We start from the raw sequence: 23,946 nt of genomic DNA, 5'->3' as shown, positions 1-23,946 counted from the left end.
TACATAAAAATATCCAGTAGGGTTTGCTTAATCTTCTTAAACTCTGTGCTAAAATATCATGTCTTAATACTTGTAATAAAGCTAGAAGAGTAAACACAAAAAGAAAAACAACTGCATCAGGTAGTAAGAAAGATTGAAATGAACCTCTTTCTTAATTCCAGGGTACTTTGTTCTAAGATTTGGTACAACAATACCTGTATTTAGAAGAATTAATAGAATGAATTTCCACTTGGACCTCTTCAATGGTAGGAATGAGAGTTTAAATTCCAATGGCTGTTTATTCCAACTCTGACATAAATGAACATTTTAGGACAGGAAATGGTATCCTCCATGTAACATAGGAGAGACTGACCAGTTATGCTGCTCTTTTTGGAATATAAGGCAAAGGAACTACTGGCTCCTGAGAAAATGTTTGTCAGGAATTTCAGTTTCTGATCTGATAAGAGCCACTCTTCCCTAGTATTGCTAATTAAGATGCTATTAATATCTGATTATTTCCTTACTAATACAGTGCTGCAGGATCTGTTACAATGTAGCTGTGCAGTGTTGCATGGCTGTTTGCTCCCTGCTCAAAATAAAACTTACCTTTCTAGCCCTGTCTGCTGTGGTGTTATAGCAGCCAGGGATGCAGGGTCTCATACATGTTCACCAGTTTAAATATTGACTTGACAGATGACTCTTGTTAATATTTTGCAGGTGGTGACATGGACCAGAAGGTAAGAGGTTTATCAGGAAGGAATTGAGATTAGAGACAAACTGTATTTTTTTTTTTTAATCTTCATTTTATTGAGATATATTCACATACCACGCAGTCATACAAAACAAATCGTACTTTCGATTGTTTACAGTACCATTACATAGTGGTACATTCATCACCTAAATCAATCCCTGACACCTTCATTAGCACACACACAAAAATAACAAGAATAATAATTAGAGTGAAAAAGAGCAATTGAAGTAAAAAAGAACACTGGGTACCTTTGTCTGTTTGTTTCCTTCCCCTATTTTTCTACTCATCCATCCATAAACTAGACAAAGTGGAGTGTGGTCCTTATGGCTTTCCCAATCCCATTGTCACCCCTCATAAGCTACATTTTTATACAACTGTCTTCGAGATTCATGGGTTCTGGGTTGTAGTTTGATAGTTTCAGGTATCCACCACCAGCTACCCCAATTCTTTAGAATCTAGAAAGGGTTGTCTAAAGTGTGCATAAGAGTGCCCACCAGAGTGACCTCTCGGCTCCTTTTGGAATCTCTCTGCCACTGAAGCTTATTTCATTTCCTTTCACATCCCCCTTTTGGTCAAGAAGATGTTCTCCATCCCACGATGCCAGGTCTACATTCCTCCCCGGGAGTCGTATTCCACGTTGCCAGGGAGATTCACTCCCCTGGGTGTCTGATCCCACGTAGTGGGGAGGGCAGTGATTTCACCTTTCAAGTTGGCTTAGCTAGAGAGACAGGGCCACATCTGAGCAACAAAGAGGCACTCAGGAGGAGGCTCTTAGGCACAACCATAGGGAGGCCTAGCCTCTCCTTTGCAGCAACCGTCTTCCCAAGGGTAAAACCTGTGGTAGAGAGCTCAACCCATCAAACCACCAACAAACTGTATTTTGATTGCTACTGGCTTATTGGTATTTCAATCCCTTATTTAATTACAATATTTATCTACCAAAAGTTGGTTTTTTTTTGAGGGGGGGGATTTTTTTTACCTGCAAATTTTATTGAGATATACTCACATACCATATAATCCATCTATGCTGGTTTGGATATATTTTGTCCCCTAAAAAGCCATGTTCTTTAATGTAATTTTGTGGGGGCAGGTTTATTAGTCTTTTGATTAGGATGGAACCTTTCAATTGATTTTTCCATAGAGATGTGACTCACCCAACTGTGGGTGATACTTTTGATTAGATTATTTCCATGGAGGTATGGCCCTGCCCATTTAGGGTGGGTCTTGATCAGTTCACTGAAGTATTTAAGAGAGCTGATGTAGACCCAGATGCTACCGACAGTTGTAGACACTTGTAGATGCAGACAGAGTTTGTCTCAGAGAAGCTAAGAGAGGACCCCCAGATGCTTAGAGTGAAACGCCCTGGGAGAAAGAAGCAAGGATGCACAGGAGCTGAGAGAGAGAAGCTAAAGCAGAAGCCCAGAGACATTTTGGAGAAAACCATTTTGAAACACAAACTGGGAGCAAAGGACCTGCAGACGCCAGCCATGTGCCTTTCCAGCTGACAGAGATGTTCTGCACACCATAGGCTTTTCTTCAATGGAGGTATCATCTTATTGATACCTTATTTTGATATTTTTATGGCCTCAGAACTGTGAATTTGTAACCTAATACATCTCCTTTTGTTCTAGTTTGCTAATGCTGCGGAATGCAAAACACCAGAGATGGATAGGCCTTTATAAAACGGGGGTTTATTTCACTACACAATTACAGTCTTAAGGCCATAAAGTGTCCAAGGTAACACATCAATAATCGGGTACCTTCACTGGAGGATGGCAAATAGCGTCCAGAAAACCTCTGTTAGCTGGGAAGGCACATGGCTGGCATCTGCTCCAAAGTTCTGGTTTCAAAATGGCTTCTCCCAGGACATTCCTCTCTAGCAAGCTTGCTTCTCTTCAAATAACATCACTCACAGCTGCACTGCCTTCAGTCTCTTTGAGTCAGCACATTTATATGGCTCCAATGATCAAGGCCCACCCCAAATGGGCGGGGCCACACCTCCGTGGAAATATCCCATCAGTTATCATCTACAGTTGGGTGGGGTGTATCTCCGAATCCAAACATTCCAACTTAATCCCCACTATTATGTCTGCCCCACAAGATTGCATCAAAGAATATGGCTTTTTCTGGGGGACATAATACATTCAAACCGGCACACCTTTATAAAAGCCAATCCATTTCTGGTATTTTGCATAATGGCAGCCCTAGCAAACCGGAACACCACCCAAACTATACAATCAGTGTCTCACAGTATCATCACCTAGTTGTGCAATCATCATCACAATCAATTTTAGAACATTTTCATTACTCCAAAAAGAAAAATAACAAATAGACATTTTTTAAAACCCCCAAACACCCCATACCATTCCCCCTCCCAAATATTGACTCCTGGTATTTGGGTGGTACATATGTTATTGCTAAGAAAAGCATATTAAGATATTACTGTTAACTATAGTCCATAGTTTGCAATAGGTACTTTCTTTTCCATATACTTCTCTATTATTAACTCTTTGTACAAGTGCTGTACATTTTTACTAGTTTAGGATAAACATGGTTCACCACAAGGTTTACTGTACTATACAATACCATATTTTAACCTCCAGCTTTCCTTCTGATGACATACATGATTATAAACAACCCCTTTCAACCATACTCACCTACAATTCAGCGCTATTGCTTATAATCCCAATAACGAGCTACTGTCATCTCTATCCATTTCCAAACATTAAATTCAACCTCATAAAGATTCTGAACATATTAGGCAACTGCTGCCCATTCAGAGTGAAGATTTTTAGTAGTCTCTGCCAGCTACAGCTACGTAGGAAGAATAAAGATCACATTCCATAAAGGGCTATACCATATATATATATATACACACACACAGACATATGTATATATGTGTATGTATATATGTGTGTGTGTATATGTGTGTGTATATATATGTACATACATAGCATTATTATTTTGTGACCTAGAAGAGTGTGCAGCAGCTACTTTTTAAATTAGAATTTGAATATGTACTATTATATCTCAAGTTCATGGATTTTATGTGCAACTAGTGTCTTTGGTTATAAACTTTAATCTGCTCATTGCTGGTGAAAACTATGTTTTCAGTTGGGTATTTGTCGTCTTCATTGAATTACTTCCTTTTATTTTAGTGAAAGAAATTCGTGTATTGCTTTCCATGTGTGATTTTCAGCCAGACAACCTTGAAAATCAAATAAATGAATGAGGAAAGAATAACCTAGTGATATGATAAGATGTATTTAAAATTGTAGTTGGAAGGGAAGATTCCCGATTGTACTTGGTCAGAATGTAGTAGGAAAGCAAATGTGAAATGTAGCCTCAATTTTGTACTTTATACTGTTGATAATCAAAGGAAAAACAGTAATGCTGTTAGATCTGGTTGTCTTAGCTTATGTATGGGTCTGTTTTAGTCATGCTGCTCATATCTTGTGCTTTCTTGGTGATTCCTCTATAACTGGGATTTTTCTTGGCATTTTCTGGTAGCATGTCATATTGTCTCTGGCTTATAGTGGCTTTATCACTAAATAAATTGAATTATGCCATGTTTACTAGTGTAAGAAAAATTCTTTGTTACAAAAAAATACAGAAGTTGATAGGAGGGGATGACAAGATGGTGCTCAGAAATGGCATTGACTTGATTTAGAAAATATATTCATAAGCAAAATAGCATACTGTTAGCATAAAGAACAGTCCTTATTTCTGTATTTGTTTTTCTTTTGTCCTGGTTGGTATTTTAAGTTGCTCCAGCCAGGGCATTTTTCATTAGATAGTTTATATTATCTAATATGTTGGTAGAAAGCTGTGGTGGTAAACTCATTTCAGTCATTTGTGTTACAGTGTGTGAGACAGAATAAGCAAAAGACAGTGATAAATATGGATTGCCGTACCAAATTTTTGTAGGTCTTTTCCTCCCACTGGAAAAGGTTTTAAGTCCTAGACCAAGGCTGTCCAATAGAACTTTCTGTGATGATGACAATGTTCTATATCAGTGTTGTCCAATATAGTCATGACAGGCTACATGCAATTATAGAATACTTGAAATGTGGTTTACATAACTGAGGAACAAATTTTCTATTTTATTTTATTTTAATTAAAATTTAAATCATCACACGTGGCTAGAGGCTGTTGTATTGGACACAGGGTCCTAGACAGTAGCTAACCTTGCTGCATTTGCTTTTACAGTTTACAGTTCCAGAAGTGTGTTGAAATGGATTACGTAACTGTTCTTTTGGTTTCAACCCTGGTGTTTACATCTGCACCAGGCTGACACTTGCTCTTGGGTGGCCCACTTTGGTGTGGGCTTTAATTACGCAACTCCAAACACAATACTGTCATCTGCTTTATAAATAATAATGCACAAAAAGCCAGATAAAATCTCATTTTGCAGTCAGATGAGCCTTCAATCCTTTTGACACTGACTGCAAAAGAAAATTTTTCTTTGTCTCTAGATATTTTGATTAGCAGCTAGTGCTCCAATTATATACACTACAAGAACAATTTTGGCAAAGAAATAATCACTGTGGTTAAAAAATATCTCATATTATTCAGCATTCATGCAGCATTTGATAAGTAAAATACTGATTATATTTTTTCTTTTGTTCATAATTGGCAGTGGGGGTCAAATTGGAAGGAAACCTGTGGCCAAAAATGTTGAAGAAGACAAGAGGATTCTTTGGGACACTGAGGCAGTAGAGGAAATGCCAATGAATGTGGCTGACCTTTAAGTCTTAGGATGAAATTATTCCAAATGCAGTGCTCCCTGTTGCTGAATAGGCAATCACAATGTGCATTGTGCTTCCTTCTTTGGAAATATTTGAAGCTTGTCTCAATGCTCAAAATGGACCAGAAGTAACAGATTTTGGTAGCAAAGCGACTTTAGTCATGAGCTCCTGTGAGGAAAGGCTTGGCTTTATCCTCCTGAGAGTGAGACTGTTGGGCTTGGGTCTAAAAGACGGTATCTGTAAAAATCTTTTTTTTCTTAGAAATTTACCCCCTAATTTTGTAAAATGGTTGTATTGGATGTTCTCAATCATTAAATAATATACTTATGGACTAATATATGTAAGTGCTGTATAAAGTCAGCCAATTGTGTTAAACAACCATATCTGCCTTTAGTCATTAGTCATTAGTTTGAATAGAAAAGACTTTAAAATGATTTTTTTAAAGAAAATATTTGAATTCATTTTGTTTGGTATTGTGTTTATAATTCAGTAAAGTATTTTATTAGTGCTAAGTGTGAACTGGATCCTTTTGTTAAACACCAGTAACAATCATACACTAGGCTTACATCCCAGAAAAATTACCAAATTGTGTATTAAACATTCAATAAGTTAACATTAAAATATAACTTATATTTTCTTTTAAAATGATTTGGTCTTTATTCCTGGAAGAATTGTACTTCTTGACATAACTCTATGTTCAAAGGAAGAAGGTGAATAGTGCTCCATATTAAATATTTTATTCCAGTTACAAAAGTATATACAAAGAATACAACAAATATACCTTTTCATAAAAAGGCTTAATAATTCCTAGCTGCTGCTTGGCAGTAGCACAAAAACTGATTAATTTCAGGTGTTCATCAATAACCATCTACTAAGCATTTATCTGCTTCTTATGATTAAAAAAATAGCAGAGCATGACATTTTTCTCCTACTGTGGCAAACATTTCCTGGTATATACAAAGTAGCAACTTAATAGCAGGGTTTTCTGTGTTAACAGACTAATATTGATCAGTGAAGTTATCTTTTTCTATAACAACATCATGAAGTTGCTTTTACAGTTCCAGCAGTAGAAGGATTGACATTGGGTGTGGTCATTATTTTTTTAATCACCATTTATTTATTTCCTTGACCGCAGCTTGTAATTTGTCAAAAGAACTACTCTGACAGGCAGTGAATATTTCACCAGTTGCCTCAATTGGTATTACCTAGAAAATAATATGTTAATGAATTTCTTAATGAGAGCAGCTCCTGGTCGTTTTTTTTTAGTCCTACTACTGATGCTTGCCGGCTTCTTTACGCTAAAACTGCTGCTGTGACAGGGAAGGTAAATGCAATAATCCTGGGAAGAATTAGACCAATTAAAAGTCATCAGAGAGTATGGTGTGTGAATAAAACCATTACTTCTGTGATGACCTTTTTAAAAACACCAATCCTTCTCTAACTCTTCCAAAAAATTGAAGTGGAGGGAATGCTTCCTAATTCCTGCTGTGAAGCCAACACCACCCTAGTAACAAAGCCAAATAGGACATCACAAGAAAAGAAAATTACAGACCAAGAGCCATTATGAATATGGATGCAAAAATTCTCAACTAAATACTGGCAAATTGAATCCAACAGCATCTTAAAAGGATTATACACTTCGACCAAGTGGGAATTATCCCAGGAACCCAAGTGTAGTTTAGCATAAGAAAATCGATAAGGCAATACACCACAGTAATAGAATGAAGGAAAAGATCATATAATTATTTCAATTAATGTAGAAAAAGTATGGGAAAAAATGTAGCACCACTTCTTGATAAAAACACCCAGAAAACTAGGAACGGAAGGAAACGTCCTCAACATGATAAAGGGCGTATATGAAAAACCCACAGCTGACATCACATTCAATGGTGAAAGACTGAAAGCTTTCTCTCCAAGATCAGTAACAAGACAAGGATGCTCACTGTCACTACTGTTACTCAACATTGTACTAGAAGTTCTGCCTGAGCAATTAGGCAAGAAAAAGAAATAAAAGGCATCCAAATTGGAAAGGAAGAAGTAAAGTTGTCCCTAAGTGCAACTGACATGATCCTATGAAGAGAAAATTCCAAAGAATCTACAAGAGAGTTACTAGGGCTAATAAATTCAGTAAAGTGGCAAGGTACAAGATCAACACACAAAAATCAATGGTGTTTCTATACACCAGACATGAATAGTAGCTCAATTCTACCATTACCCACTTCCTACTCATTCTCTACCTGCCCAGGCTATGCTGGTATTACACTGTATCATAGGGTGACTAAGTTTTTAGAGAGCCTACCCAAGACACAGTCATACCAGACCAAAAAAGAAATATACACAACATAACAATATAATAATTATACACATATTTGTTACTTTAACATTAAAAATATGAAAATTGGTATTTTTGAAATGATATTTTATTCTGTATTATTTACTTTTCAGTTACAAAAATACTATTATTTAAACTGATTAGTTAATAGTGGCAATTAATGATCATAGGACTAATTAATATGTGTGAGAAAATATAACTATTTTTGTTATGTTTCTGTCTACTGATATAGCTATTTTAACTCTTTTTCAATTCTTTGTTGCATATTTAAATTTTTTATATAGTATATTCTCAAGACTTTTAAAAAGGAGAATGTAGACATACTAGGACCAATTGAACAATTCTTACCTATATTTAATTTAAAAATAACAAGTTTCTTTCCCTTTTGTCCCATGATACAATAGATATTTTTAGTTTCTGTTTCTTTTCCAGCAACACTTCTCTGAACTGCCTGCAGTCTTCAGGACATCCTTCTTTTCTTTTATGTAGTGGTAAAATTGAATACAGGGGTATGTAAAATCCTTTTTGACTTGTGGCTCTGCTCTTATCAAGCCCATATTACACTAATGCCTAATGTCAGTCCAGTGTGCTAACATTAAATTAAATATCCTCTCAACCAAAGCATTTGAACATGGAATACTTGGGGTTTTACTAACTAGCAACAGCAGGTTTTTAGACTTGTAGGAATTAGTTTCCAGCTCTCCATTAGTGGCCATCTACTTTGTGTCTAGAGGCTTCTTTTGTTCTATGAATTTATTTTATAGGTGTCCCTATCTACGATGCCCATCAATTTTTTTTTATTATCAAATTCAGTTTTATTGAAATACATTCACACACCATACAATCATCCATGATATACAATCCACTGTCCACAGTATGATAACATAGTTATGCGTTCATCACCACAATCTATCTCTGAACATTTTCCTTACATCAGAAAGAACCAGAGCAAGAATAAAAAATTAAAGTGAAAAAAGAACACCCAAATCATCCCCCCCATCCCACCCCATTTGTCCTTTAGTTTTTATCCCCATTTTTCTACTCATCCATACACTAGATAAAGGGGCTGTAATCCACAAGGTCTTCACAGTCACACTGTCACCCCTTGTAATCTACATTATTATATAATTTTCTTCAGGAGTCCAGACTGCTGGGTTGGAGTTTGGTAGTTTCAGGTATTTACTTCTAGCTATTCCAATACATTGAAACCTAAGAGGTGTTATCTATATAATACATAAGAATGTCCACCAGAGTGACCTCTCGACTCCATTTGAAATCTCTCAGCCACTGAAACTATTTCGTCTCATTTTGCATCCCCCTTTTGGTCAAGAAGATACTCTCAGTCTCACGATGCTGGGTCCACATTCATCCCCGGGAGTCATATTCTGCATTGCCAGGGAGCTTTGCAACCCTGGGAGTCGGGTCCCACGTAGGGGGAAGGAATGCCCATCAATTTTAAGCACTCCAAAGCACTTTGGATGTCATAAGTTAAACCTCTCTTTCTCAGGGAAAATGGTTTTAAAGGACAGAGGTAGTTTGAACTTATGAAATTAGTTATATTCCTAATAAGTTACAGTTTAGCATAGAAATTGAGAAAGTTCTGTTTAACTTGACTGGCCTTTTCTGGTGACCTTTTTGACCTCTGAAGCAAAACTGATTCTTTTTTTTTTTTTTTTTTGCTGTATTAGTTTTTGTCTCTACATATACATAACACCAAGCAACTCAGGTAGAGTCAGTTCATCCTTTTCTAGGCTCCTTGTGACCTTTTCAAAGATCATCAAAACAATTTTGGATAAATTTCTGTTTTACCATAATCCTTTTCCCCATTCTCATCCTCAGTGTATTTCCAAATTAGGGGAAAATATTATTCTTATTCCATGTGTGCAGGCTTGAAGCTGTTATGTACCCCAGAAAAGGCCATGTTCTTTTAATCCATCCCTGTGGGTGCACAACTGTTGTGGGAGGGACTTTTTGGTTAGGCTGTTTGAATTGAGATGTGACCTGCCTCATTCAGGGTGGGTCTTTTACTGAAGCCTTTTGTGAGAGGATAAAAGAAGACAGAAAAAGCTGAGAGAGCAGAGAGAGTGTAGAGAAAAAAGCCCCAGAGATGCTAAGAGAAGACCCACAGAAGCTCAGAAAGGAGGCCACTAGAACCAGGAGCTGAAAGCAATGAAACCTGGGAGCGAAGGACCAGCAGACATTGGCCATGTGCCTTCCCATGTGACAGGAACCCCGGATGCCCACAGCCTTTCTTGGGGAAAGATATTTTCATGTTGATGCCTTAATTGGGACATTTTCATGGCCTTAGAATTTGTAAATTTGTAAACTAAAAATCCCTATTGTAAAAGTCAACCCATTTCTGGTATATTGCATTCCAGCAGCTTTAGCAAACCAAAACACCATATTTTGAAAATATGATTTTATAGATCAATATTTTAACAATGATAGCCATCTTGTAGGCACATGTCTAAGGAGGCTGTCTCCTTCCATTTCTACAAAGTCAAAATTCTCATTAAGAAATAAAAAGGAAAGCAAATCTCATTAAATGCTTCTGTATCTTTTGTGGAAACTAAAAACTGACCAAAATTTTCATTATGAAAACCTCGATACCCTGGTAAGCAAATCACACCCCCTTTTAGCAGTGTTGTGTATAAGCTGTGTGAGATATTTAGCAGGTAAAATCTTTTTTCTTTGGTAAGGAGTTCATAGACTGAATGGAATTTGCCAAAATTACATTTGCATTGTCTGCCAAATATACACATAGATGAACGACATCTAGTTTGTATTTACACAAGCTATCAAAAATGTTTTTTTAATGTTTTCTGCAATTTCATTAAAGTCTTCACAGAAATAACAATTTGAAACTCCGTTTTTCAAATCAAAGTACCAAGACTAGGAAGAACATTTTTTGTTGCCATGATTCAAATCATCACTTGACATGATGTAGAAAGCAGGATCATTGGTGAAATCTGACAGAATCAGCTCTACACTGTACAGGACCAGCACATCTGATATGAAAATTTCCCCTTTTGTTCGTTCACCCACAGGAAATTTCAGTCTACCAGACGCCTTTGCAGAAATGGAAAAGCTAATCATCAAATTCATATGGAAGGTATGGGTGCCTGGGAGTGGTGAGGCAGGTGAGTAGCTGCAGCTCCCAGCCAGGAATGGTCCCTATGGCCCACATGCGTCCGCAGCTCTGGCCCCTGAGAATGGGGCTATAGGCAGGGCCACGCTGGTGGAAATCACAGTTGGGTGGGCACCTCCTCTTGGAAGAGCAGTGTTTGTCCCAGGAGCACTTCATGGCCCATGATCTCAACCCAGGCCCTGGTGCAGCTTCCAGGGGAGAGCTGGATGCAGAGCTAGTAGGAACAGGGTTCCCATGATTGCCACTGCTTCTTCCCCAGCTTCACAGGTGACCCCTGTATGCCTCCCTTGTCCTGAACCCCTCACACCATACACAAAATTAACTCAAAATGGATCAACAACCTAAACATAACAGCTACAACTATAAAACTTTTAGAAGAAAACAATGGGAAATATCTTCAGGACCTTGTATTAGGCAATGGGTCCTTAGACTTTACACTGAAAGCACTGAGCAACGAAAGAAAAATTAGATAAACTGGACTTTATAAAAATTTAAAACTTTTGCATATCAAAGGACTCATCAAGAAAGTGAAAAGACAGCCTACAGAATAGAAAAAAGTTGCGTATCATATATCTTAAAAGAGTTTAATATACAGAATGTATAAAGAGCTCTTGCAACTCAACAAAAAAAAGACAAACAACCCAATTTAAAAATGGACCAAGGGGAGGTGGGACAAGATGGCAGAGTGGTGAAGCATGGAATTTAGTCTCTCCTCTAGGGCAGCTGTTAATTATCCAGGAACTGTATGAAACCGTTTTTGGGGTCTCCAGTGATCAGTCACACATTGTACACAAGTTTGGAACCAGTGGAAAAGCTGAGATCGCAGCAAACTTTACTGTGAACTCCTGGGGCAAGAGCCATGCAGGTCAGAGGATCTAAGACAGTGGCATAGAGAGGACTGGAAGCTAGTTAGTCCCCCTGGAACAACTAATAAACAGCCAGGAACAACTAGTAAATAATCCAGAATAACTGCAGGGGGACAAATGTGACCATCCACTCATCATACACCAACCTGAATTGAGAGGAATGCCCGAGATCGCAGCATAAGATCTGTAAGTAAAAACTTCAGATCCAATCCAGGACCACCCCCACCCCCCACAGCCCGAGCTGCAAAGCCTCATGGTGCTAGAGAGAAGCTCTCTCCCAGCAAGCGAATATAGCTCAGCTGAGCTCCAACTGGGGTTTTAATTAATAAGCATGGACTGCTCACTATGAGCTATGAATCCCCAAAAAGCAGACAGAGGCTTTGGGTGATGACTGACCTTTGAGAGCTGGAGGGTGGCCGCAGACTGGCCCTGAAGGGGGCTTTCTGTCCCTGTTTCAGCTCAGTGGAGAAAGCCTCAGCCATTTTCAGTTCCCAGTGCTGTGACCCAGACAAGGGTGGAGATAGCACAGGCAGAGTCTATTAAAATGCTAATGACCCCCCCTAGGGGGTTATCTTCCCTAAGAGGAAAAGGGTGGGGCCCAGCTCTGCTACCCACCTTCCATTCAGAACCAGACCCCAGAGCCTGGGGAAGGAGAGCCACAGGCCACACCTCCTTACAACAGTTTGGAGTTACAGGTTAACAGGCACTGCCTGCTGGGCAGAAAAGCACAGTGACCTGAGCATCATAGGGTGTACCAATTTTCTAAGACTCACCCTTAGGGAAACTGGGTCCTGAATATTTCTTCCTTCTGGGACCTGAGCTTGTTCTGGTCTGGGAAAACCTGATTGGGGTATCCAAGGAAACCATGCCTAGACAACAGAAAACTACAACCTACACAAAGAAAAATGAAGTTATAGCCCACAGGAACAAACTTACACTTCAACTGAAATATAGGAATTGAAACAACTAATAATAAGTCAATTCAAAAAGTTTGGGAAAGATATGGCAAAAGAGATGAACTGAATAATGAAAACCCTGGGTGTACATAAGGTAGAAATTGAAAGTTCGAAAAACCAACTGGCAGAATATATGGAAATGAAAGGCACAACACAAGAGATGAAAGACACAATGGAAACATATAACAGCAGATCTCAAGAGGCAGAAGAAAACACTCAGGAGCTGGAGAACAAGGCACCTGAAAGCCTACACACAAAAGAACAGATAGAGAAAAGAATGGAAAAATACGAGCAATGTCTCCGGGAACTTAAGGACAAAATGAAAAGCAAGAATGTACATGTCATTTGTGTCCCAGAAGGAGAAGAGAAGGGAACAGGGGCAGAAGCAATAATAGAGGAAATAATCAATGAAAATTTCCCATCTCTTATGAAAGACATAAAATTATGGATCCAAGAAGCACAGTGTACCCCAAATAGAATAGATCTGAATAGGCCTACGCCAATAATAATCAGATTGTCAAACATCAAAGGTAAAGAGAGAATCCTGAAAGCAGCAAGAGAAAAGCAGTCCATCACATACAAAGGAAGTTTGATAAGTCTATGTGTAGATTTCTCAATAGAAACCATGGAGGCAAGAAGAAAGTGGGGTGATGTATTTAAGATACTGAAAGAGAAAAACCACCAACCAAGAATCCTATATCTGGCAAAACTATCCTTCAAATATAAGGGAGAGCTTAAAATATTCTCTGACAAACAGGCAATGACAGAATTTGTGAACAAGATACCTGCTCTACAGGAAACACTAAAGGAAGCACGCAGACAGGAAAAGACAAGAGTGAGGTTTGGAACACAATTTGGGGAGATAGTAGCACAACAATTTAAGTACACTGAACAAAGATGACTGTGAGTATGGTTGAAAGAGGAAGGTTGGGACCACATGGGACACCAAAACAAAAAATGAAGGATAAAGACTGGGACTGTGTAACTTGGAGAAACCTAGGTGCTCAATGATTATAATAAAAGGTACAAATATGTTTTTACATGAGGTAGAACAAATGAATGTCAACATTGCAAAGTGTTAAAAATAGGGTGGGATTGGGGGGAGAAATACAATCAATGCAAACTAGAGACTATAATTTACGGAAACATTGTATTATGCTTCCTTTAATATAACAAAGGCAATATACCAAAGCTAAATGCATATGGGGGGCTGGGGAATAGGGGAAAGGTATGGGACTCCTGGCATTGGTTATGTTGCCTGACTCTTTATTCTACTTGAGTTTAATGCTGTCTTTCCTTTTGTTGCTTTCTAGCTGTCAAGTTGTGTGCTTTTTGTTTGTTTTTCTCTCTCTTTCTCTTATCCTTTTCTTTTGTCTGTCTGCCTTCTTTGACTCTTCCTCCTTCTTTGTGGAAGAAATGGAGATGTCCTTATACAGATAGTGGTGATGGTGCTGAACACATAAATACATGACTATACAGGGAACCAACGATTGTTTACTTACGACGGAATGTATGGTATGTGAACAAAACCATCTTAAAAGAAATGAGTTGATGAAGAAATCTTGAGGGTACTATATTGAGTGAAATAAGACAGATATATAAAGGCAAATATTGCAGGGTCTCACTGATATGAACTGAGTATAATATGTAAACTCATAGACATGAAAAGTAAGTTACCAGTATACAGAATGAGACTAAGGAATGGGGAGCGGTTGCTTATGATGAGCAAAATGTTCAACTAGGGTGAACTTAAACGTTTGGAAATGGATGGGGGTGATGGTGGCATGTTGTGAGAATAACTAACAGTGCTGAAAGGTGTGAGAAGGTGGTGGAAAGGGTGAGCTCACAGCCATGTATGTTACCAGAAGGAAAGTTGGAGCTTAAAAGATGGGAATGTATAAAACAGTGAATCTTGTGGTAGACAATGTCTGTGATTAACTGCAAAAATATTAGAAATCCCTCTCACAAACTAGAACAAATGTATGACACTATAACTAGAAGTTAATAATAGGCATATAGGGAAAAAATAAAAAAATAAAAAAGTGGACCAAGGGCAGTGGGGAGATGGTTCACCTTCACCTGTGCAGATCCCTAGCTGACCTAAGTGGGAAACCAGGAAAGCAAAGCAGTAAAACATGAATGGAAGGGCAGATTATTAGATCACTGAAGAAGAGATCAGTTTTACCAGAGGACCTACAGGTGAATAGCCACGACTTAAGAATCTGCTACACCAGGATGCTGTAGACCTCTTTTGTAATGCAGGCTATGCTGTGTCCCTGAGAGTGCAGCACAGGTTACAGGTGCAGAATGGGCCTGTAGGATGTTGAGGTGAAGGGGAGCCAAGTGGCATCCCCATAGCCATGGTGCTGGTAGCAGCCTCACAGTGGTAGCAGCCTGGGCCTTCATGAGAGACTGACAACAACTTTGACAAGCTCACTTTCCTCCAATGCCCCCGATGAAGATATACTTCTCTCTTTCTGTCGCCCTCCTCCCTTACATTCTCCCATATCTTTCCCTCTGTCTGCATAGCCAACACATGATTTAAAGTGACTGATACCCACCCAGAACTGGCTGTTCAAAATCTGCTTGAAAAGTGTTGTTTGAAGGGAAAAAAAAAAATGGACCAAGGAGTTGAATAGACATTTCTCCACATAAAATATACAAATGGCCAATAAGCACATAAAAAAATGTTCAACATCTTTATCCATTAGGGAAATACAAATCAAAACCGCAATGGGATACCACTTCACATGCATTAGAATGGCTTTTATTAAAAAAAAAGAAAAAGAAAAAGAAAAGAACAAGTGCAGGTGAGGATGTGGAGAAATGGGAACACTCATTCTCTGTTGGTGGGAATGTCAAATGGTGCAGGTACTGTGGAAGACAGTTTGGTGGTCCCTCAAAAAGTTAAACAGAACACATGACCCAGCATTCCCACTCCTAGGTACATACCCAAAAGAATTAAAATCAGGAACTCAACCAAATATTTGTCCACCAATGTCCATGGAAGCACTATTCACAATCGCTGAAAAGTAGAAACAACTCAGATGTCCACCAACAGATGAATGGATAAACGAATGTGGTGTATACATACAATGGAATATTATTCACCAGTAAAAAGGAATGGAGTTCTGAAGCATTCTACAACATGGATGAAACGTGAAATACTATGTTGAGTGAAATGTCAGACCCAGAAGGACAGATATTCTGTGATTCCACTTATCTGAAATAACTAGATTATGCAAATTCATAGAGACAGAAAGTAGAACACAGGTCACCAGGGGCAGGGATGTGGTGGGGTAGAGGTTTGGTGAAACCATGCTAGGTACACCCAGAACTAGAATGTGAAGGGAACTGACTGTGTGGTTTGTGCCACAGCACAAAGAGGCACTCAAGAACCCGTTTTGTTCATCCTCTCCTCCCCTGCTTGGGTGAGGGGCCCTCCCACCTCAGGGCCTCTCCTGTGCCAGCCTCACACCCAGCAGGGGCCCTACTGGGACAGGGACCATCTTGGAGGGGCGGGTCCTGCTGGCTGGGATTCTCCTTGGCCCAGAAGTGCTGAGCTGCAGTCCACAGTTCCAAGAAGGGTTTCAAGTAGTCTGGACAGGGGAGGGAGCTTGTAGGGAGGGTGAAGGAAAAACGGTCTTTGTCACACCTTATTGGCCCTACAGATTTAGAGCAAAGGAACGTTAAAAAAAAAAAAATAGTGGACGGTATCCCACAGAAGCACACTCGTTATATTGAATCCATTTCTCTTGGGAGGAAAGGGATTAGTAGAATAACAGGATATCTGCTGGGTAGATAAAGAAGCAAGTGGGCCTGTGAAAGGCAGAGAAAGCAGCAGTATTTTCTAAACATTTTTGGCACTTTGAGTATGAAATGGTCATGCCTTTTACCCCTAAGAATTTTTGTACTAGATCTGCTTCTGTTTCTGTGTCATCTGGGGTGAAAGCACACTCATCATTGCAGACTTTTTTTCTTTATTGAAAATTTAGTCACTTGCATACTCCTGCTAGGATTATTGCCTGTATAGTTCTTTGCCATGCATTGAAGCAATAGTGTTTTTTTCCAGTAATTCCTCTCAGCAGTATTGCAGGAATCTCCATGGTGTACAGAAACCTATTGCTCAGGGCCTTGCTGTGTATGGGTTGCGGGTGTGGGGCACCCCGTGGTGGTGAGACTTGGGCCAGGTTCCTTAAATCCTAGGCCTAGACAGATGAGGGCTCCTTTCTCTAAGCTGCCTGCCTGTGTCCTTGCCGTGCAGGCACTGTCACTTGTGGAGCTAGGCTGCAGGGTCAGAAACTGGCCACCATTCCACCCTAATGGTCTCTGGTTGTGGTAGTTTGGATATAGTATGTCACTCAAAATGCCATGTTCTTTAATGCAGTCCTGTGGGGGCAGATATATTAGTGTTGATGAAGTTGGAGTGATTAGATTAAGTATTTCCATGGAGAAGTGACTTAATCAACGGTGGGTGAAATGTTTGATTAAATTATTTCCATGGAGGTATGGACCTGCCCATTCAGGGTGGGTCTTGTTTTAATCACTGGAGTCCTATAAAAGAGCTCACAAACAGAAGGACCTCAGAGCAGCTAAGAGAGACATTTTGGAGAATGCCATTTTGAAACACAACCTGGGAGCAAAGGAAGCAGACACCAGCCACTTGCCTTCCCACACAAAAGAGGTGTATAACATGCCATTGGCCATTCTTCAGTGAAGGTACCTGTTCTAGTTTGCTAATGCTGCCAGAATGCAAAACACCAGAAATGGATTGGCTTTTATAAAAGGGGGTTTATTTGGTTACACAGTTACAGTCTTAAGGCCATAAAGTGTCAGCAATCGGGTGCCTTCACTGGAGGATGGCCAATGGTGTCTGGAAAACCTCTGTTAGCTGGGAAGGCACGTGGCTGGCATCTGCTCCAAAGTTCTGGTTTCAAAATGGCTTTCTCCCAGGACATTCCTCTCTAGGCTGCAGTTCCTCAAAAACGTCACTCTGAGTTGCTCTTGGGGTGCTTTTCCTCTCTTGGCTTCTCTGGGGCAAAAGTCTGCTTTCAATGGCTGTCTTCAGACTGTCTCTCAGCTGCAGCTACTCTCTCTCAGCTCCTGGGCATTCTTCAAAGTGTCCCTCTTGGCTGTAGCTCCTCTTCAAAATGTTGCTCTCAGCTGCGCTCAGTTCCCTCTGCCTGTCAGCTCATTTACATGGCTCCACTGATCAAGGCCCACCCTGAATGGGTGGGGCCACACCTCCATGGAAATATCTCATCAGAGTTATCACCTACAGTTGGGTAGGGCACATCGCCATGGAAACATGCAAAGAATTTCAATCTAATTAACACTGATAATTCTGCCCACACAAGATTACATCAAAGATAATGGCATTTGGGGGACATAATATATTCAAACTGGCACAGTACCCTATTGTTGATGCCTTTACTTGGATGCATTAATGGCCTTAAGACTGTAACTTTGTAGCCAAATAAACCTTTTTAAAAGTCAATCCATTTCTGGTATTTTGCATAACAGCAGCACTAGCAAACCAGAACACTGGTCTTAGAAGTAGGATGCCTGGGTTTGATCTCTTTGCCAGTAATTTAACCTCAGTTGAGTCATTTAACTAGTCTGAACTCTAATTTCAGTGGTATGCTAAGAAATGTTGAAGAACTGGCTCTTTGAGGATAGGTGGGGGTGGGGGGTTGATTTGTAGTATCTGATGATTTCCTTGTGTAAATACTCCCATCTTGTCCAATTTCAAGCTGTCAGGGTGAAATCATTGACCACGGCTGGGAAGGATTGGATACCATCTGCTTTCCTAAGGAGGCACTAGTGGCTCCAGCACACCAGCTGCTTCCTCTTCCGGGAAATGAGACTAACAGTGAGCTCCTGTTCTTGCTCACAGACTTGTTTCTTACCTTAACTTGATTGCTCATCCTTTCAGTAAGCATTTGTTGAGACGAGACTTGCTCCTTGTGCAAGGCATTGGGCTAGTACAAGAGACAAAGGAACTCATGGCCAGGTGTTTTGTGGATCAAATAAAATAATGCACTGTGCTAGTTTGGATATATTATGTCCCACCAAAAGCCATATGCTTTAATGCAGTCTTGTGGCAGCAAACATATTCGTGTTGATTAGGTTGGAATCTTTTGATTGAGTGTTTCCAAGGAGATGTGACTCAATCAGCTGTGGGTGAAATGTTTAATTAAATTATTTCCATGGAGATATGGACCTTGCCCATTCATTTGGGTCTTGATTTCATCACTGGAGTCCTATAAAAACCCTCACAAACAGAAGGACCTCAGAGCAGCTGAGAGAGACATTTTGAAGAACACCTGAGAGGGACATTTTGGAGACGGCTGCTGAAAGCAGAACTTTGCTGACACCTTGGAGATGCTAGCCCAGTGTTTGCTCTGAGGAAGCTAAGAGAGGGCAAAATGCCCCAAGAGCAACATTTTGGAGAAAGCACAGTTGCTGAGAGGGGCGCTGGAACACAACCCGGGATCAGCAGATGCCAGCCACGTGACTCCCAGCTAACAGGTTTTGCAGCCACCACTGGCCTTCCTTCAGTGAAGGTATACTTGTGTTGATGCCTTAATTTGGACATTTTCGTGGCCTTCAGACTGAAAATTTGTAACCAAATAAACACCCTTTATAAAAGCCAGTCCATTTCTGGTATTTTACATAACGGCAGCATTAGCAAACCGGAACATGCACATTAACAATACCACCACCACCTTTTTAATCCCTAAAATGTGACACAAATGCAAGGATTGTTAACTCAAAATAGGATTAATGAGATTGGATTAACAAAGGACTTTAGGTCCTTTGTCAAAAAGACCTACATGTACAGGAGCTATTTTGTCTTTAGTACAGTGTGATACTGAAGAACATATATTGACAATAATTTATTCATATCCCACCCACTTCCAGAAAGCATTTGAGGTACCTTATTCTGTTTTTAAAAACCAGAATAATAAGACCAAATCCAAACAGCACAAAAGAAGAAACAGATACAAAATGGGAGAGGAGGGAACAGATGGCAGTTCAGCAACTGAGCAAAAAACTCAACTCTTAGCCTTCCAGGAGCCAGGGAAGTGTTAATATTCTTCACACTTTTTACAGTTGCTTAAAACATCCCTGGTTTCAACATAATCATTGTAAGGGTCTGTCGTGCTTCATGTTGTTCCCATAAATAAAGTCATTTACAGATCGGAGAATTTATTATGTAATTATAGACACCTACTCAAAACAGAAGGATGTAAAACCAAGAACATGTTTCCATAAGTCTGAACCCTCAGGACCTTATTCTGTGCCTAATGGAACAGGTTCCTGGACAGTTAACTGTCCTGCTTGCTGCTGCCAGTCAATCCCCCTAAACCCTCTGCTGGCCTCCTGCCCAGTACACACTGCTGGCCTGGCATGACAACCGTCTCCTCAATCCAAGAACCACCCCACCCCACCCATGCCAGAGAGCCTGGGGAGATCTCAGAAAGATTGAAACTTCAACCAGGTACTAAATTCAAGGACTAGTCAGTATGTACAGCCAAAAAGTTTAATGTGTTACGAAAGTACACGCTTGAAGAGGGTGAGCATGGGCGTTCTCCAAAGGAGGGACAGCCCTCTGAGGTCGGGATTCCTGCATCATAAGGACCTGGAGGGCCCTTCCCCCTCTGGTTATGCTAATAAGGGATTGATGAGCTGCACTTTTCATTGGTTCTTTTTGGGCTTTGACCTGAGAGAGGGTTGTGTGTGTGTGTGTGTGCGCGCCAAAAGGAACTTCTTGTTAGGAGTCTTAGGGTCACTTTCTCCTCCCTCCTTCCCTGTCTAATGCCTCACCCCGGCCTCTCAGCCTCCCCTCCGATCACTGCTCTGGCAGCCTGGTTCCCGCAAGGCCCCATGTTTAGCCATGACTCCTCCAACCTGCTGGTGTTTCCTTCTTCCTGGAACACCCTCCTGTCTTCCTGAACAAAACCTGCAACCTTTTACAGGGGACAGTCCACACTTCACCCCCAAGACCTCTCCAGCCCACCTTGATTCTCCATTCCCCATTTAACAGTCCAGTTCCACATTAATTAGTCGTTAATTGAAGTTGCAAATGAATAGAAAGTCCTATGACCTTTGCTTCATTTCCTGTGGAAACAAAAAGCAAGGGGCCATTAGATCAAAGTCCACATGATACACACACACACACACACACACCCACACACACCCACACACCACCTTGTCTTTTTAGAAAGAAAGTGACTTGCTCCAGGTTATCCCATATGTTTAGGCATAGAAATGGGATGAGAACTTCAGTTTCTGGAATCCCACTGTTTTTATAACACTGTGTTAGCTTCATTTATGTTTTATTGAGTAGCCAGCAAAGAGGATTTTAGATAGTCATCAAAATGGAAGCCCAAAACAACATGGGTGCTGTGGAAAGAACATTTGGGTGGTTAGAGTCAGTACCTCTCAACTTCTAACTTTCCAAAGCCTTAGACCTGTAGCTAATCACTTCATGCTCTGGGCCTCCCTTTATTCATCTGTAAAACGAGGGTTGAAGTGGAAGGCCTTTAAGGTTATCTGCTTCTAGAATTTTATACACCTACAAAACCCTGGCCTAGAACCATTAAAGAACTTGCAAGCACCCAAGACACCATACATCTCTGCTCCCTCCTCAGGGACCCTCTGCCTGGGGTGTGTTTCTTCCTCCTTTTCCTCTCACTCACTTCTTCCAAAATTCTGCTTAAACTTCACTCACTAAATATTGCCAGTTTCTCCCTCCTATCTGTGGCTAAATTAGATCTCTCCTCATATTATGTGAAATCCTATAAATAAATACCATGGTTACCTTATCACTCTGTTATTATAACTTTTTTTCTTCTCTCCTCTATTAGGATATGAACTTGCTAAGGGTTGGGATTACGTCTGGTTCACTTTTCTATCTTAAATATCTATCACCCTGCCTGGCTCATAGCAGGAGTATTCATAACTGAAATAAAACTGACTTCCCTCCGTGTGTCAAAAGGCTTTTCTCTTTTGAATCCAATGCAAGATAGAAACACATTTGGACTCTATTTAGATCCTGATTGGTCAGGAAAAAGCAGCAATATTTATGGTAAGAAAACTATTTTTCTTTTCTGGGACTAGTAATTTTATCACAAGTTCTACATAGCTCAGACTCCAGCCTGTATTTCTGTTTTAGACCTCACTTCCCTCAGCAAAATGTTGGCTAAAGAGAGATGGCTGAGAAAGTAATTTTGATGACTTGGTGGGATTGTCTAGTACATAGATAGTCCCACCATCATCATTCATATGTCAAAGAATGGTGTGAGGAGTAAATGGCACCAAGCACCATGCCTGACATCCAATAGGTGCTGAATAAATGCCCCTAGAGCTGAATTATTTGGGGGATCTGACCTGGCTGGAAAGGAAGGGATCCCTTTGCTTCTGTCTATTGTGATCACTAGCTCCTCTCTACCCCAGCTTCTGCCTTTTATTTCTGGACCAGACTTTGCGCTGTGTATCCGGATGTTTCCTGATGTTTTTTTTGTTTGTTTTTTTTTTTTGCAAAAATTTTAAGCACACCATTCAGTCATATGAGCTGTCACTGCCAGGAAAGAAAACCTGGGTACCCAACAGAGGTCTCTTTCTGAAGACTAGTTCACTAGATTCACCTATCAGTCAGTGTCCTCATGGGGTGGAAGTAGTCATACTTTAAATTCTTATGTCAGGGCTCTTACTACAAAATGATAGCATATTTTCAAACAAAATGGAAATGACATCTTATAATCTCCCTGAAAAGAATGAATGAGGTGAAGTTCTTAGCACAGCACTTTGCTTAGGATAAGCTGTCACTCAATACTTCCTAACTGATACCATTACCTGTTTGTTCCTCCCAGGTAAGGGAAAAAACACCTGGAGTTCAGGACTTCAGAGAGGGAAATGGCATCCTATACCTCCATTTGTGTGCTAGAGTCCTAAAAAAAAGTTGTGCATAAATTGTTTGCCTTTCTTTTCTGAAAGGAAAAGAAAAATTTAGATGGTACCAAAAGAAAAATATTGTTTCCCCATTTTGAATCTGTGTGGGGAGAGCCGCCACTGAACTAGTGGCATCTACAGTGATCCCTAAGCGCCACCTAGTGGATATGATGGGGAAAGCCAAATTTAGAGCAAAAATAATTGATTTTGTTGTCAGTCTTTAATTCTAATCAGGATAATTTAATTCTCTGTTAGCTTCACTTGTTAAGATATTTCATTCAATTAGTTAAAGCAAAATGATGACGCTAGTATTCTAAACACTAAGTCCAAAAACTGAAAATTTTATAAATCATTTAAGGAGAACTACGAAGATGGACTGCTGAGAGGAATGCTCCCCAGTCTTTATCAGCATGCATTTTCACAGCCTATTTTCCCATGCATCTTGTCCTTCTCTACCAACACTCTCTGTGTTTTTTCTGGTCCGTGGACTGGGAGTGCCCCAGGGACTCTTCTGAGCCCACGACTGGACATGGGCCAGGACCAGGATCATTCGTCCATTTTTCAAGATTGCAGCTATCACTTGTAACCAGACTGAAAGCTTGGCAAGAGCCTGTGTCCTCAGTTTGGTTTTGTCTCTCTGTCTGTGTTTTTCCTCTGCTCTTATTAGTAAGGCTTTTCCTCCCCTAGGTGTGTGTTCTTTATGTCTAGGATGAAGACAATGGCATCCAAATCTTCCCTCAAACTAGGTAAAGGCAGCACATTTGAAATGCCCAAAGCTGTTCTGAGACCCTCTAGTTAGTAATGTTGTAATTACTATGAACAATAATCATAGCATGTGCTGTTTTTGAGTTCCCACAGTGTGTCAGGAATTAAACATTATACCCGTTATTGCTGGTCTTCACACCAATCCTGCAAAATATCCCCATAAGAGATGAGGAGACTCGTGCTCAGAGAGGTTAAGTGACTTGCCCAAGGTCACACAGCTGGAGATTTGCAACATCAGAATTGCACTTGAGTTTGATTGACTCCAAAGCCCCTGCTCCAACCACCAGGCAACAGGCCTCTCACTGATTCACTCACATGCCTGCTACCTGCCTGACCCTGGGCCAATTCGTGGGTCCACAAGGTGCTGCTACTTCCTTAGCACCTAAGGTAGCATATACCCTGTGGCCCGTGAATCCAGGAGGATGGGATTAAACATGGAGATGA

General features: G+C 40.2%; 1 protein-coding gene, 1 non-coding gene and 1 pseudogene across 14 annotated transcripts in view; all 3 read left to right on the top strand.

The window, feature by feature from the left end:
• LOC119536983 (eukaryotic initiation factor 4A-II-like) overlaps nt 1–23,946 on the top strand; it is a 94,919-nt gene that overhangs the window by 44,340 nt on the left and 26,633 nt on the right. For 6 of the 13 annotated variants that reach the window (XR_005217410.1, XR_005217409.1, XR_005217408.1 and 3 more), the window contains one exon: nt 10,858–10,950. The exons of 1 other annotated variant lie outside the window; for it this stretch is intronic. Coding sequence is in view for 6 of the 12 variants with exons in the window: in XM_037839654.1 (XP_037695582.1) it covers nt 10,858–10,950 (93 nt within the window). In the remaining 6 variants the exon portion in view is untranslated. Of the gene's footprint in view, nt 1–161; nt 246–696; nt 717–5,369; nt 6,124–10,857; nt 11,292–23,946 lie in introns of those variants that run through there. 6 more of the 13 variants (XM_037839649.1, XM_037839624.1, XR_005217415.1 and 3 more) reach the window with 5 other exon arrangements.
• On the top strand, nt 31–193 carry LOC119510764. The gene has a single exon (XR_005212014.1). It is a non-coding gene; the product is annotated as a small nucleolar RNA SNORA81 (small nucleolar RNA).
• Nucleotides 14,916–15,208, top strand: LOC119537054 (annotated as a pseudogene).

Source organism: Choloepus didactylus, chromosome 1 (genome assembly GCF_015220235.1).
Source record: "Choloepus didactylus isolate mChoDid1 chromosome 1, mChoDid1.pri, whole genome shotgun sequence".
Classification (NCBI taxonomy): domain Eukaryota; kingdom Metazoa; phylum Chordata; class Mammalia; order Pilosa; family Megalonychidae; genus Choloepus; species Choloepus didactylus.
This window is presented reverse-complemented; position numbering and strand designations above follow the sequence as displayed.